Genomic DNA, 17,359 nt, shown 5'->3' with positions numbered 1-17,359 from the left:
ATCTCCTTATAATTTGGACAATATGGGACATAAAAAAAGAACTTTGGTTTTGCCAAGGTGAGTAAGGGCAATTAAAAATGTGTGGGCTGGAAGTGAAAGAGCCCTCTAAAAGCCTTTGATGCCTTTGCCTTTTTGGCCAAAACTGACAATTTCTGATTGTTCACTGACTAACTGATGACAAGACAAAGGCAGTAATCAATAGGGAATGAATGTTGGCACTCCCAGGGAATGAATGTTGGCACATCACTTTGTTTAAAATTTCCTTCAGCCCTTTCCAAATGTGTCTCCTGGAGAAAAATACTATTTACACACACTCATTTGTAATGAGGCATATTTCTGCATCTGTTGTTAACTTGTGTTTTTTCCAGCTGCTGTTTTATGTGATGTCTAACACCAGCCACTGTGCTATCTCAGGTCCAGTAAGAATTCAGTACAAATATAAACAAGTACATACACATGCACTTGCACACTTCTGATCTGCCTCTGAAACAAATAAAAGTTATTGAAATAACATGGAAGCATTCAAGGTGATAATACACAATGAAAGTGATACTGTGAGATGTAGAGCAATTGTACAGTAATGCTATTTTACTCCAATAAGTACAACTTAGAGTTATAACTGGTTAATAATGCTTGGGATTAATGTGTTACTTATACTTAGTCATGTACTTTTAGACAGCTGAAGTTAAAAGGGGCCTTAGAAATGGAGAACAAAGCTGTCAAGAAATCTAAACAATTTCTAATTTCATAATTGTCAGAGGAAAATATAGAGATTATATAATTTAGTATTTTTAATTAAAATATGCAACTTGATAAGTGCTCACAATTTAGCCATTTCAGTATTATAACAATCTTTACATTCCCCATACATCAGAATCTGCTTGCCATTTTCCTTTGTTAAAGTAGTTGAAAACTTACACTTCAAATTAGCCAGACGTTTCAGTACCGCAGTGTCTGAAATATCCAATAATACAGAAACATCAAATGCAGGTGAGGTAACAGGAGGCTTGTTAGGGGCTCTGGGATCTGTGACAAGTGAGAGCTTTCCAGAATTTGCATCTTTTGTTTCTGGATCAATCCCTATATAGGCTTTTTCAAATAGTTTTGCCTGATTAATTGTCATTGGAAACCCATCCACAATCCACCCCTTCTCTGGTGGTGTTTGGCTAAAAGTAAATGAAGGACCAGAATTATACATTGAATTGATAGCATAATAATAACACCTAAAGAACAGCTTGTCATAGCAGTCTTTCATTCTGAATTTAGTATATTAAATATCATGATGAATACAGAATGACAGACATAATTAAACTGTAAAGCAATGGATTTTAAATCAGAAAAATAACCTCAAGCCTAACTAAAAGTGAAAAAAATCAAAACCAAAACAATTTTTGCTGTCTTGATAAAAAAAGTTTTCAAAAACACTCTCTATACAGACTACGATCAGAGGTGTAATTTCCCTATTTTGTCTACTAACTTTTCCACTAATGTAACAAATAGAAAAATCTGTTTTGTAACTTTAAAACATACTAATGGGAGTAATATAACTTAAATGGTATTCATGTGGGAACTTAAGTGCTAATTGCACATCAGGGTAGTTGAGACAATTTTCTGCCAAACAAGTAGACAAAAAAAAAAAGTAACCTAACTGCAGAAGTATGAATACTTGGACTATGCATTTCACAAAATCTAAAAGAAAAAATACTAGCATGTGCTGAATAGCTTCCAACTAAGAAACAAGATAGAGGCGTTAGTTATATTTAATGACTATGTGATAGTCGTGCATATTTTTACTTACCTTCAGTAGTGTACAATAATGTCCGCATAATTTAGGGCTAGACTCTACTGCTAGCATTCTACTGCTAGCATAAAATGAGCATTAACTAACTTCACTAATTAGCTCCACTTTCCAAGTTGAAGACTCCAGTGTTTAAAAAATATCTTAATAAAGAGAAATGGCTGAATTTGGACTACATCTGGATAATTACATTGTAAATAAGTGAGGAAAAAAAGCTATACAGTTTCATACTTAATGGCTTCCATTAGGATGTCAATTAGTAATTCATCAGGAATACTTTTTCCTTTCTTCAACAATTTCTGTGATGCGGCACCAAGCTGGGCACGCACAGATAGCTGTGGAAGAGCACAGAGTAAGACTAATATACTCAGAACATTCACAACACTCACTGTTAATAAGAGTATGAGTCTACTTTATATATTATACATTATTTATTTATTATTTAAATTTCATGTTTATTGTGTGATTTATTTATATTTAATATTTATTGTTATCTAGTAAGGAGAAATAGTTTCAACTGATATGAAAAAGGCCTAAATGAAATCTCCAACTGATTTCCATCATTACACCCATGGAAATGCCAGACAGAAACAAGGTTGAGAAACAAAGGATATGAAGGCCAAGAAATAAAAAATTAAGTGTCCTGGTTCTAAGCTTATTCTGATTTTCAGTACCATAAATCCACTGACAGTTTCCTACAGCAGCATTTAACTTCATTAGTTCTACAGGGATGCTTTCATATCTTAGCTTTCGAAGTATTTTCCAGTGAGCAATAAAGTCAAAGAGATCATTGTAGAATTAAATTTTTTTTAACATAAAGAGAAGAAACCTTGTCAAGGAATGAATGATCTGCTTGGCAGCAGCAAGATCAGGAATATATTTTTGCTAACTCAGAAATTACATAGGAAGTACCATATCTTATGTTAATGGGACATTTAACAAGAAAATATAGAACTTTAACAATATGTACAACTCTAACCAACATACACAGGAATAGATTTTCACAATAAACCCTTTTCATATTTCATACAGAAAATGCTTGCAGTAAGGACAACAAATTAATTCAGAATGATGAAAGGGTGTCACTATTTAAGTCATTTAACCTTTTTAACTAATGCATCTTTATAAAGTAGAAGCTAAAATTGGATTACAAACCTTGGATAGGCCATCCTGACTGCTATCTGATATGAACTCTTGCCCAGATGGATCCTTTTTGACAGGACAATTTCCTAAAACAGGTATATTATAAAGTTTTACAATTCTATTACTATTATATTTATTACTATAGATTAATAAGAAAAGTATATGCCTCATTATTGTTCTTTGAACAAATCAATATAGGAGGTTTATACAATTGTTAGAATCATAAGATCATTGATTAATTCAGGTTAGAAGCAACTTCTGGAGGTTCAAGCAATCTTCTGCTTAAAGTGGCATCAGTTAAAAGGTCAGACCAGGTAGCTCAGTTGTCTACCCAGTTTGATGTTTACAACCTCCAAGGATGGAGACTACACTACCTCTCAGGCAATTTGTTCCAATGTTTGATGGTTCTCATGCGGAAAAGGCCTTGTCTTATGTCTAGTCAGAAGTGCAACAAGAAGGACTTTTACAGGTATCTCCATACCAAAAGGAAAGCTAGGGAAAATGTGGGCCTGCTGAAAGAGACATGCAAAAAGAATGAGGTATCCCAAGCCCCTGAGACTAGGAGGAAAGTCTGCAGCAAGAAAGATTTACCCTTGGTGGAGGGGGATCAGCTTAAGGAACACTTAAATAAACTGGAAATACACAAGACCATGGGACCTGATGGCATATACCCACACATGCTGAGGGACCTGGCCAATGTCACTGCTAGGCCACTCTCAATAATCTTTGAAAAGTCCTGGTGATTGGGGGAGATTCCTAGGACTAGAAGAATGCAACTGCCACTCCTCTCTCCAAGGAAAGCAAGAAGGGGGAATTGGGGATGTACAAGCCAGCCAGCCTCCCTTTAGTCCCTACGAACTGATGGAGCAAATAAGCATGGAAACCATTCCCAAGTATATTAAGGACAAGAAGATGACTGGGGTTGTCAGCGTGGGTTTATGAAGGGGAAATCATGCCTGACTAACCTGACAACCTTCTACAATGAGGTGGTGGGCTCAGTGGTTGAGAGAAGGTCAGCGTATGCTGTTTAAATTGACTTTTGACACTGTCTTCCTTAACATCTTCATAGACAAACTGATGAGGTATGGACTAGGTAAGTGGGCAGTGAGGTGGACTAAAAACTGGCTGAACTGCCAGGCTGAAGGGGTTGTGATCAGCAGTGTGAAGTGCAGCTGACAGTCAGCGATTAGCGGTGTAGCCCAAGTGCTGATTCCGAGACTAGTGCTGTTTAACATCTTCATTAATGACCTGCATGATTGAGACAGAGTGCACTCTCAGCAAGTGTGCAGATGATACGAAACTGGAAGGGGTGGTTGATACACCAGATGATTGTGCTGCCCTTCAGAGAGACCTTGATGGGATGGAGAAGAGGGCTGACAGGAATCTCGTCAAGTTCAGCAAAGGGAAATGCAAAGTCCTGCGTCTGGTGAGGAAACCCCTATGCCTTCAGTACCAGCTGGGGGGCCAACTGTCTTGAAAGCAGCTTTGCAGAGAAGGGCCTGGAGGCCCTGAAGGAGAACTAGTTGACCATGAGCCAGCAATGTGCCCTTGCAGCAAAGAAGACCAACAGCATCCTGGACCACATTAAGAAGATATGGCACTAGTGAGACCACATCCGGAGTGCTGTGTCCTGTTTGGGACTCCCCGGTGTAGGAAAGGCATGGATGTATTCGACCAGGCCCAGAGAAAGGCCCTGATGATTACTAAGGTCTGGGAGTATCTGACATATGAGGAGAAGCTGAGAGCTGGGACTGTTCAGCCTGGAGAAGAGAAGGCCTGAGGGGAATCTTATCAATTTGTAGAAATATCTGGGCTGCGGAAGGGAGTAAAAAAAACAGAGGCAGACTCTTCTTAGTGGTGCCAATTAAAATTACAAAAGGCAACAGACATAAACTGAAACACAGGAAATTGCATTTAAACAGAAAAATACTAACTGTAAGGGTTATGGACTATTGGAACATGTTGCTCACTGAGGTTGTGGAGTCTCTATCCTTGGAGATGTTCAGCATCCAAGTGAACATAGTCCTGAACAACCTGCAGTAGTGACCCTGCTTTGAGGAGGAGGATTGGACTAGACGATTTCCAGACGTCCCTTCTACCCTCAATCATTCTGTAATTCTAAGCTTAGGTGGCTGAGACCAATGTCAGTTCCTTTGTTGGTAAGATCTGTTGCAAAGAAAGGTGAGGGGAGAAGGTGAGGGGAGATGAAGGCTTGCCCTTTCTTCCTCTGGAAGCTGCTTTTAAGCTGAAGTTCTCATCCTGGACCCTGCCTGTGGTACTTCACATCTGTGTAGCAGCCATTTCTGCACCCTGTATCCTGTCGCCTTGATCTGACCCTGATCCACACCTGCTGACTTGAGTGCTTGGCTTGACTTCAGACTTGCTTCACTGGCAGAATTTCTGGGTTATCACCAGACTGAGGTTCACACTGATCAATGTCTCTGGAATATAGTGACCCTGACTTCAGACAATATCCTCACTCATTGTTGGTCAATGTTGGTGCTTCCTGCTTTGCTATTGCATTCGTCACCTAGCTCACCTTCCTTCATGGAGCAGCCTGCACTTGCTGCTCCCCAACACTAGGAATGTGTGGGAACAGGAAATTCATAATGGAAACTACTGTGAAAACTCAGATGTCATGGATACTGCCATGGATACTACAAGAGAAAGGAGAATTGCTATGTAAATCTACTAAGATAAGAATTAAAACTAAATTGTATAAACTATATATACATATATAAATAAAATACACACACACCTTTGGTTCCATTAGTAGATGTTTCTGTTTGGAGTTTATTTAGAACTTTTGGTGGTGATTTTGATAAGTTCTTCTGGACCTTGTATCAATTATGAAAAGAAATGGATTAGAAAGGAAACTACATATTACAGGAAAAACAAGCCTGTCAATTCAAGCTGACTCTTGAAGACTTGTAAGTCAAAACAGAATTAAGTTTGAGTAAAAAAAAAGAAACAATATTCTTTCCTCTTTATATATTTCATTCTCACCTTCCTGTTGGAGCCAAACCCAAAATCAACAAAAAATGCTTACCTCATTTTTTTCCCCGGAACTCTCTGCTTCTTGTAGAATCACATTGTGCTCACTTTTCACTTCATTTTTAAGAAAAGCTTGGATGGCTTCCTGAACCAGAGTATCAACGGATAGTACCTGAATATTGCAAACTAATATACAAAAAAATGAGATCACTTACACAGTTTGAGTTGAGCATACATACAGAGAGACTATTAATCGCAATTAAGTGAATGATTTCATTTGGGCTGTTGATGAAAGTTGCTTCCACTGTCTCTTCTCTGTAGCCACTGCACAGTGTGTCCCCACAATCACCTAGCTATCTTGCTAGTCTCTTCTATAACAAATATCCCCAGAGAATCTGCCAAAAGCATCTTCAAATTCTTAATGCAGAAGTAATACTATATGAACACTATATTCAACTTCAGGTGTTTTTAATTTTATTTTGGAAGATAATGAATGAATGACTTGCAACCAATCCCTGCAAAATACCGATGCATCTGAGGTTCAAGGATTAGTAATGCAAGGATTTGCCCAAACAATTTTCATTTTAAGAGTGGGATTTCAATGCAAATAAACATTTTTAAGAATTTTAGGGGAAAAAAAGAAAAATCTCTACCTTTTTCAATAAACTTTGCACAGGTAGTTTTTCCACTAAAAAGTTTTCCCAAAATACATCCCTTGATAGGAAATGGAGGAAATAAAGGTAGTGAAGATTTGGGTTTTGGAGGATAGAAAATCTCCATCAGTCTACGAAGCACATGACCCAGTATGTTATTATTAAGAGGAGGTTTGTTTTCACTGTTCTCTTCAGTTGGGCACCATTCCCCTGTCATACTCTGTATAAATGACAAATTACCAAATAATTTGTCAATATGCCTTGTCTTTCATCTTTCTAGATATATGTATTTATACACAAACACAATACATAAAATAACCAAATCTGAATAGTACTAAATATTTGTTAGAGTAGACCCTTGTTAAAAGCTATAATTATGTCATAATCATTAAGCATTTATTGATACTCACTAATACCTAGTTGAGAGAGACAAGTACTCCTACCAACTTCTTTCATAGAGTCTGAGAATCATTTTTTTTAATTCCATAAACATGAAAAATCATTTCACCAATACCACAGAATGAATCAGTAGCAGATTTTTGGAATAGAAGCCCAATAGCCTAATATTCAGCATTCTAAAAACTGGGCAACATTATTGCCCAGTATCACACATAAATTTTTGAAAATTTTTACAGACAAAGGTTTCTAATATATATATTTGCCTAACACACATTCAATAGAGAGAAAAAACCCCAAAGCCCAACAACCCCAAACCAACCCAAACCAAACAAACCACCATATAATTCAAACAATTTTAAGGGAAGGACATACTGTCCTGGTTTCAGCTGGGATAGAGTTAACTGTCTTCCTAGTAGCTGGTACAGTGTTATGTTTTGAGTTCAGTATGCGAAGAATGTTGATAACACTGATGCTTTTGCTACTCTAATATACACTCTACCAGTATTGGATCTTATAACGCTAGGAAAGTCCTGATGTGCACTTTATGCTATGAGAAACTAAAAGAGAACATTTTAGTATGCAGCATAATACTAGTCCTGTATTAATTATTATTTAGTGGCAAAGTCAAATGTGTCAGCAAGAGAAATTCCAACTAGGAAAAAAAAAAGAAGAAAAAAAATGTTCACAATGAGAGTGGTTAAGCACAGCAACAGGTTGGACAGAGAGTCTGTGGAACCTCTATCCTTGGAAATACTTGAAAGCTGACCAGACAAGGTACTGAGCAACCTTATCTGACTCAGAAGTTGGCCCTGCTTTGAGCAAAGACGTTGAACTAAATGACCTCCATATTCTTTTCAACCTAAACAATTGTATCATTCTATACATTAAATATTTAATAACCATTAGAAGCAGCAACCAGTTTCAAAGTTCTATTGAAATATACTGTTTTGAATTCATGTTCCAGGTACAATATGCAACCTTTTCCTGAACTTACTATCATGAATGATATATTGCCACAGCATACATTCTACTAATGGAACTTGATCAGTGTTGACTTTGAACATATGTGCATTAGAGAGAATAACACAATGTAACTTAGTATCACTCTAATTGAAAATATCACTTATTTTTAATGAGTAAAAACAAAAAAAATCTTTGAGTTGCACAATATACCCTCTCTAATATATCTCAGAAAACGTCCTTCTTAATATGTAATTGAATAAGACATGCTTTAAAAAACCAAAACCTTGTCCCATCTGAACCATTCTTCCTTACTTCCTTAAACATGGAAGCAGAGATGGATTAGTTATTTTAAATTCTATCAGACTTGTAGGAAAAACGAATTCCAAATGGAATGGGCTCCCCATTTGAAGCACTCACCTTTCAGATTTCTTGCCCTTTTAACCAGAAGATTGCTAGACTGTACCTGTCTTGATCTAAAGTAGCTTACCTGTCAGAAACAAGTTTTCAGGTATCCAGGTGAGAGTTATTTAAGTCCCGGTCAAGACTCTTGATCAAAACTGGAAATTATTTGATATTTTGAGCACTGCCTACTGTTATGCTTGTTTCGGGTGATTCCATTAATTTATTTCCACAACTGATGATGTGGTAGTTTCCAAATATTTTCAGGCTCAATCTAATGTGGAATGTGCAACTCAATGATAGCACTGTATTTTGTTCTTGTATTTTATCAAATATATTTGATGCTTTCAGTCAGTATTCCTTGTGCAAACTTAGTATTCTTGAGAGATGCCAAATTGCCTGTGCTGGGCATTTTTCTCAAGGGTTAAGAAAATAAGCATAAACTTTGCCAGAATGCCCTGCAATACCCTTTTTTCTAGAAGCAATACTTTGACGGTATTGCTGTTTACTTAGATTTTTAGAATACATAAGTATGAACTGATGCCAACAATTTTAGACATGTCATATGATACCAGCTTTCGATTAATACTGATTCAGAAAGACATAAGACTAACAACATCTGGAAAAAAAAAAATTATGTGAATGTGCACTTGAAACAGACTGGTAGCAAAACAGAGGCTTTAAATGTGTCATTAAGTGTTTGTGACCTTCAGTGCCCTTACATCTAGGGAAGACTACAAGACTTTGTAATATAAACAACAATATGACTGAAAAAATTTTCATTAGCGTTCCCCAATAACTGTTCACTGCCTGTATGTCCTCCCTGTTCGTCTTGTACATATGCCTTTTTTCACCTAAAGAAACTGATCATGAAATCCATTACATGAGTTGATATGGTCTGCACAAGGACCTTATAAATAGATAAATCAGGTAAATATATGTTAACATTTAAACCAAAGTAAATTGAGCTGTCAGGCATTCATCACAAAACCTGTAACAAACATTTATACTCATTGCAAAAGAAAATGTACCAATTGATTCAGGATGTGGATAAAAGCACATATGTATTATAGTTATTATTTCCCAACAAGTCAAAGACAGGTTATTTGCCATGATAGCCATATGCTAGTTAAACAGATTATTTGAAAAGACTAAATATGTAGCGGGATTATTTTTTTTTCAAGGAAAAGCATTATTGATGTAATTTGGAAAAAAATTGTATAATACATTTTAACAGGGAAACATCAACAAAATTCATCTTTCACTTGCGAAATTACATTAATGTATTGACAAGTTGAAGAAAAGTTTTAAGGTACCCTGAAAAATAGTTACTTGTATTCTAATAGATGGTTAAGAAAAAATGTCAGCCACTTTTAATAATTTTCACAAACATTACCATCTTAAAATAAATGGATCACTCAAACCAATAAATCTTGCTAGAAAGCTTTCACTCAAAATTGCTAAAATTAAGACTATCAGGTTTTGTAACAGATAGAGTATTTAATTTTACTTGCTTTTGCTGGCTACTTTCTATTGCATTTTGAAACACGGTAGCATTAAGCACACTTTCAAATTCCTATTAGCTAAATATTAACTGCATTGCAATTAACATGTTGGTCCTATGAACTCAGGAAAGAAACATAATCAATGTTATATACAAGAATTAAATTGTACAAGTGTTTTAAAATTGCAGCAGTTCTCCAGTGCTACTAACATAAAATATAGCCATATATTTCGTATAGAACCTCAGGAAATTAAAAGAAAATGCATATCAAAATCTGATTTCAGAAACTAGTAAAAGAACAAAATGAAACATCACAACAAAATGTTTATGATTATGAAAAATCAAGGTGTATTATCTTCCATTATGTCTTATCAGTTTGATGTACCTTGTATTCACCATAATCTTTTTCATCTAACAGATTCATTTTATTCAGCTCTACAAGTTGTTCTGGGTTTGGTTCATTTGGCAAAGGTTGAATTGAGGCTTGTTCATACATTGGTTTTCCATTAAAAAAAATTTCCTTCCAATCAAGCATCAATTTTAATGGAATTCTGCTGCAAAGGGGGAAAAAAAAAGGAAAAAAAAAAAAAAAGAGTTCCAAACCAAAAATTAAAGGGGTTAGAAATTTGAGAATAGCGGATCCAAATTTACAAGAATCACAATCATGAAACAACCATATGCTAAACTAGATATAGTTTATAATGCCTTCTATAATTATTACAGCTTTTTATAAGTGCTTGGTTATTTATATGACAGCCATAGGCACTTACAGGCTTCAGTATTTTCATAAATGTGTCATCACACAGTATTTGGCTGGCAGAGCTCTGTAGCAATAGTATTGCCATAGCTGTTTTTCCCTGCTCCAAAATATTCTTCCCTTTTGTGGGGTAAAGCCTCCTCTCACCAAAAATCTATAGAATTTTTTCCTGGAAGCTAAAATTACTTTAGAATTATGTGAGTAATTAAACTTTTTTTCTTTTAGAAAGGAAAAATATTCATATGAAACAACAAGACAAACTGCATATAGTAGCAAGCTAAATGCAAACAGGATGCTCACACGTCACATTAGAATTCTATGGCTGCTAAATAAACAATATAAATAACAGCTTAAATTTAACAAATGGTCAAAATGAAAGTTTCTACTATTTCTTAAGATTACATCAGTTTGGACTGACTTTTTTTTTTTTGGAAATTATTGTAGATAGTTGAATGTTATAGCTTTAAAAAAACTCTGTATGTGCTGTTCAAAAATAATTTAATACCTACTGTATGTATCCTGCACAATGAAGTGCATGGAAGGACAGACAAACCATACCTATAGTCACAGTAAATGCAGATACAACCTTGATATGCATACTTTGGAAAGATATTTCAAATATCTGTACATATTGTGCACCACTCAGTACAAGCAAATGTGACACTGGCCTACACTGGAACCATGGGTGTGTCAGACAGGGAAATCATCAAATCATCACTAAACTGTGTCTAGGCTGACTATTTTATCATGTACTCACTGGGCCTAAATTTATATAATTTCCATAAAATATAATCATATGTATTTCATATGGTTACAGCTTTATTATTTTAACATACAATTACACTAAAAGGCAATGAAGATTTTGGCATACTTTCTAATGCTGTAAGCCTTACCCCATAGTCTAATCACTGAATACTAATGAAAGAACAACAGCAACAATACCCCACTCCATGGTTTTGGAAACACTCGTACAGCACAGGCACTTGGAGGTTACTGCCTTTTTAGGACCTTCTCAGAAACCCTGTGCAATTAGGGCATGTCAGAAAAGGGAATCACAGCATGTAGGACTTGGAAGATTTCGGACTGACCTACTCTTTGGACAGTCCAGACAGGTTGATATATATTAGGAAATTGATTCTGTTTATATTATACCGAGCAAGTGTTCAACTAGCAGCCCAATCTAGAATGACATGAGCACCACTCAGTTTTTAACTTTTAAACTAAGGAATTTGTTCATAAAAAGGAAATCAGTAGTTCCACAAGCTATAGAACTAGTGGATCTTAGCCTCCTAAGGATTCAAGTTAGCTGAGTTTTCAAGAAATTATGCTAAGGCTTTAGCATTAGTTCATACTGTATTACACCTCAGTGAATCCTCACACAAAAGTAATGTCATCGTTTTCCCACACAAACTAATTGGAGCTGTCCTGTAAGACGTCTTAGAATCTACATAAGATGTTATGGTGCTTAAACCAGTCTGAATAATGAAGCCTAACAGCTACCTAACAGCTGTTATTTTTGCCTAACGGCTACCATACTCACTTGTTTGTCAGTAGACGATATTCTCCTACTTTTGTTGACAAATCAATGATTTGGTTCATCACTTCCCAACATATAGAATAGTGCTTTTTATAACGTGCCTGAGCTCTTTCAATGGCAATTTTCTCACGACATTCTCTTTCTTTGATAATTTGTTCTTCATAATCAATTTTTTCTTGCTTTGCAAGAGCCTAGAATTTTTTTTTAAAGAGTAAATTTGAGATTGCAAAGAAAATGAAAGTGCAGAAGTGCACAGTCCTGGAAATGAAAATTAATGTGCTTATTTAAGTCAAGAAATTAAAAAAGCTAGATTCTCTTGAGACTTGGATAGCCAGCAAGCAGATTAACACATAGACAAATCTAAAATTTTTTATTCATTATATAAATTCCAGTTTGTTTGCTTTCTAACTGCTAAAATATAATGAAATAAATGAGAAATATATTACTTCTTTCATGACAAACAGATTAAGAACATCTTCAGTTCTTAGAGGGCAGGAAAACATGAAATGATGCTGTCTACTCTTCTTAACAAACAACTATGCAGATGCATTGGTAAAGGCTTAGTCCCACTGAAACCCACAATAGAATACTCATTTAGAATATATGACAAGTAATTTAACTTACAAGATTCTGATCTGAAGATAATTTGATATTATTGATACTGTTCAATCTTTGAGAAAGATTTCTGGTCATGGTAGAAAATTATCAGTAGTTCCTGTGATGGTGTGTTCCTTTTGGCCAACAGCGTACTTAAAGAGATGTTGTAATCAATAGCTGTAGCTGCCGATTACATAGGACTCCTGCTGTGTTGGAGGATTTGGAGCTGCTAATCGTTTTTGGCAGGAGCAAAATAAGATTTCTACCATACATTATGGCCTACTATGAGCGTAGCACTTGGCAGTTTGCCACAGGATTATGAGTCCTAAAAGGACTAAATTTATTAATCAACTCCAAGCTCCACGGTAGAGATTAGCACTCACAGGTGGAACTCCTCCAGCATTTGTCAAAAATTGATATTAACAGATTGCATCTAAAGGAAATGAAAAACATGATTCTTGAAACAAGATTTTATGTCATTGCCTTTGGTCATTTTGTCTCTGCAAGAGTGTGCCTTTTAAATTCATCACACAGAGATGTTTTCCTACAAAGTTAAAATTAGTTTGGAATAAAAGATCAAAATAAGACTTTCAGTTGCTCAGCTTTATCCCTTATTAACTTAGCTGTAACTTTGAACCTAGATAAAAGAATATATTCATCACTAAATCACCTTGTCCCTAGAAAACTCCTAAATTCTAACAGTTGACAATATGAATTCTATTTCATAACAGGAAGGTACTGCAACAGCCCTGCAGCAATTCAGGGAGCAAATAATCTTTTACCGCTTCTCTATCAAGAGCTTCCTGGAACTCTTTCAGTCTTCTTTCTTCATATTGTTTTTCCCTGAAAATTCTGTTTTGCCTTAACACCTCTTTTTCATGTCGAACATGCATGAGTTGAACAGCAATCCTCCGTTCCTGCTGAGATTGTCTCATTAGTCTATAAATAAGTTGCTCCTCCCGGTAAGCCTCCTGAAAGATAAAAAATAACAGTATTAAGCACAGCTTATAAACTATTTCATAGACAATTCATCAGTGTCTCATATGAGAAATATGAATGGAGTCATATAACAGCATCTACCTGCTCATTTGATACATAAATCTGGAACAACATACATATCTATTTATAAGTACTATTTTTGTAAACTATATAAGAATTGTAGAGCCATAGAAGTCAATTCTAAATATGTCTTAACTGAGATAGTCAGTAAAAATACATTTGTTGAGATTCACTCAAATTTAACTTTGATATTTCCTGCGTGCAAAGAAACTGCAGCATATTTCAAATAATTGCTTCTGTTTGTAAAGTTATACCCTTTCCTTAGATCCTTAACTTATCCCTGCTCTTTACCAGTCCCCTTTCTCAGCCATACTCTGCTGGATCCTTGATCAGTCTATTCTTCTACAGGTTTGAAGTTTTTCCTTCTTTCTTGGGATGTGGGTAATTATGTCTGCCACTCTCCTCCATTCGGGAGACTGGGAATGTGAAGAAGCATTCAGAACAGAGGAAAATACAAGACGTCTGGGTAACAGTTTCAGTGTTCTCACTGGGACATGAGCAGAATCCATGAATTCCATAGAATACTTATTCAGTACTATAAGAAAATCATTCTGAATCATTGCCTGAAGCATGGTTGGTGTGCACAAACACTTTGAAGGCTGCAGACTCTTACTTTTCAAAGTACTTGTCAAACCATAATAGTATCTTACTACTGCACTTCTCTAGTCTGTTCTTGGTATCTAAACTAATGCTTATCCTAACGTAAAGTTCTTTCACAGTCCAGACAGCTTGCCTTTCAAGTGCCATTACCAAATATCACTCCTACAGCAGAATTTTAGAGGAAATTTCTGATTCCCTGGACATTTGTTTCAGATGCAACAAAACTGTTATGAAATGTGTTCCAATTTAAGGACCTAAATTGGGAACTGATCTGAAGATTTCAGATTCATTTTCCTAAGAACAGAGGAACAAGTAAAGCCAGTTAGTAGTAGTATGAAAAGCCAACCAAAATAAAGTATCACTTCTATTTTCCTTTAAGCTGGTTTATTTTCCATCAGCTGTCTGTGACAGAGAGGGCAGAATACTTTACATAAATTCTCTAAAAATGAAAAATCAAACTTTGTTACTTATTATCATACTACTTATGAAAGAACTCTACAAAAAGGTCTAGATCTGTGCTACACAATGCAATCAGGACATCTGTAATAGATTTCTAACACAAAGCTGCGAAACATGGCTATTTTAATTGCAACATTAAGAATTAAATGCAAGAACTTTCCAATTAATTTAGATCTTTAATGTTGATGTTAGGGAGAAGCCAATATTTTTCAAATAAAACTGCTTCCATATTTTTAAGTTCCTTTCCCTTTACAATTGCTGGGAATAAAGTACATTCCAATTAAATACTGATGACTTGAAAAGATTAAGCTGATATAAAAATCCCTCAACATTTTGCTTATTTTAGCCAAAACGTGAACTTTGCACTCCCCTTTCCTAGCACTGAATCTCATGACGCTGCATGATAGTTCTAATGGCAAGACATGGTCATCTCAGGCTTTAATCCCAGAGTGCTCCACCTGCACAGGATATTGTCCTTTACAAAGCTTATCACAAAATGAGGATCTAATTTTAAATGTGTTTTGGTTTGTGGTCTATTTGTAGTGTACTGTTTGTACACTATTTTTCTATGCACAGAATTATCATCATGCATGCAACTGAAACGGAAAACAATGCAATTGTAACAACTTTATATACACTTTATATTTTCATATTCATGCAACGTGTCATTTGATATAGTTCAGGTGATAAAATTTTCCAACAGCACTGCCTACTGAAGAGTTAATTTGTCCGTTTGTCTCTTACATTCATGAAGTCAAGACAATAAAAGGACACATGATGCCCTTTGCTGCCTCAGTTCTATTTGCTGTTTCTTTGGACTTAGTATTTCATTAAGATTTCAAAGAAGAGTAGACAATGCACAGACTTTGCTTCCTATTACAAGTAAATATCATTATTGTTTTCTTCAATTGCAACTGCTTATCTTCAGCCATGCATTAGTAAAGCAGTAAGTACTCCACCAGAGGAAAACGGATCTTTAAATCCTAATTCACAGGGAACTGAAGGAGCCACCCTAACAGACCAGTCATTTGTCATACTCAAACCATCAACTGTATGGTGCAAGTAGTTGGCCCAGTGAGAAATCAAAGCCCCTCATCTAGGTGAATGTGCTCTGTATAAAGGAAATGGGTGCTCCTTTAGAACACTTCAGAGCAGCCAAAAGAGACTTTTTATTTGTTAACTGAAGGCTAGAGAACTTCAACATTCTAAGTGATCAAATATTTTGACATGCTGAGTAGGCCTAAAAAGAGTCAGCAGGAAATTTTTGAGGAACAAGAATATATGAAAAGGCAATTAACTCATTGTTACACAATGGCTAAATTATGATTCAGAACACCAAACTCCTGAATTCAAAAAGGGTGCTTATTGGATAGGGGATTGAAACATTGGTAGCTGTTTTTCATACAAGCAGGAATGGACAAAGTGCTAACACCTAAGTTTGAAAAGTTTTGAAACTTCTGGACATACTAAGAGGCAAAATAAAAATGGTAGTACAATTTTTTGACCTAAGACTTCACACCAACTTCTTCACAGAAGAAGAAATCTGAAGAAATCATAAATATCGTAAATGGGACATCTTAGTAATCATTTGAAAAATTACTAGGAACGCATAATACACACTTTTTTTCAGTTTACCTACTTGAGACAACAGTGGCATCCAGTGGCCAAACATTAATGTGTTTATGTTTAATGTTGTTCATACATAATTACTATATCATGTTTTTCTATTTTTCTATTTCCTTGTTTAATTTACATACAAATGAAACAATTCTGTCCTGTTGTGTAGTCATAAAATTTATGACCAAAACTTATAGCTTAGCATACATAAATCTATTTGGCTGACAAGCAATAATCTAGTAACAATTCATTTCCCCTCCCATTTTTATCTTCTCAATTTATTGCTGACAGTAACTTCTTCCTGATAACTTTTTAAATTGAGAGATAAAATCTGAACAGAGCTTTTAAAAATAATGAGTACTTAGAACAAATACTTTGTTGAAATGGTAGAGATCAAAGATTCAATTAGGATGAAGCCATGTTACTGTCAAACACTTTCAACTCCTGCCTATGAAAATCTGACTGGCATCACCCTGTGCTCTGCATGGAGGAATGTCATGTAATTGTAAAGTATATTTTCTCCCAGGCTCCATCTTGTAGTGTGCCAAAACTCAAGAATTTGAACAAGATTCTTTTAGTAGAGGTTTACACATACAGACATGAAACATACTAAAGCACTCTGAAGAGAGGAAATTCATTTGACTCTAAATGATCCCATGCCCTGTGTTCAAGTATATGCAGTATAGGTAAAAATCTGACCCTAATGTCTACAAGACATTCAGTCTGCAAATCCTTTCTGGTTTAATGTCTAATGGAGGGGGAAAGTAATTTTCAACTATTTTGTATATTTCTTAATTTTTTAAAGAAAATATCTCAGTTTGCTTCACACTTGTCTCAAGTCAAGCAACATCTAATTTCTGAAACCTCACAGAGTTCCAGC

General features: G+C 35.4%; 1 protein-coding gene across 5 annotated transcripts in view; it reads right to left on the bottom strand.

The window, feature by feature from the left end:
- The window catches only part of SPEF2 (sperm flagellar 2), a 74,054-nt gene that overhangs the window by 39,463 nt on the left and 17,232 nt on the right, over window positions 1-17,359 (bottom strand). For 4 of the 5 annotated variants that reach the window (XM_069776451.1, XM_069776447.1, XM_069776450.1 and 1 more), the window contains exons 8-16: window positions 13,527-13,715; window positions 12,151-12,338; window positions 10,239-10,407; window positions 6,589-6,808; window positions 5,991-6,121; window positions 5,700-5,778; window positions 2,954-3,027; window positions 2,030-2,133; window positions 919-1,166 (exon numbers count right to left, since the gene is read on the bottom strand). In XM_069776451.1, coding sequence (XP_069632552.1) covers window positions 919-1,166; window positions 2,030-2,133; window positions 2,954-3,027; window positions 5,700-5,778; window positions 5,991-6,121; window positions 6,589-6,808; window positions 10,239-10,407; window positions 12,151-12,338; window positions 13,527-13,715 — 1,402 coding nt within the window. The remainder of the gene's footprint in view (window positions 1-918; window positions 1,167-2,029; window positions 2,134-2,953; window positions 3,028-5,699; window positions 5,779-5,990; window positions 6,122-6,588; window positions 6,809-10,238; window positions 10,408-12,150; window positions 12,339-13,526; window positions 13,716-17,359) is intronic. The other variant, XM_069776449.1, reaches the window with a different exon arrangement.

This window comes from Haliaeetus albicilla, chromosome Z (assembly GCF_947461875.1).
Source record: "Haliaeetus albicilla chromosome Z, bHalAlb1.1, whole genome shotgun sequence".
NCBI classification, from domain to species: Eukaryota; Metazoa; Chordata; class Aves; order Accipitriformes; family Accipitridae; genus Haliaeetus; species Haliaeetus albicilla.
This window is presented reverse-complemented; position numbering and strand designations above follow the sequence as displayed.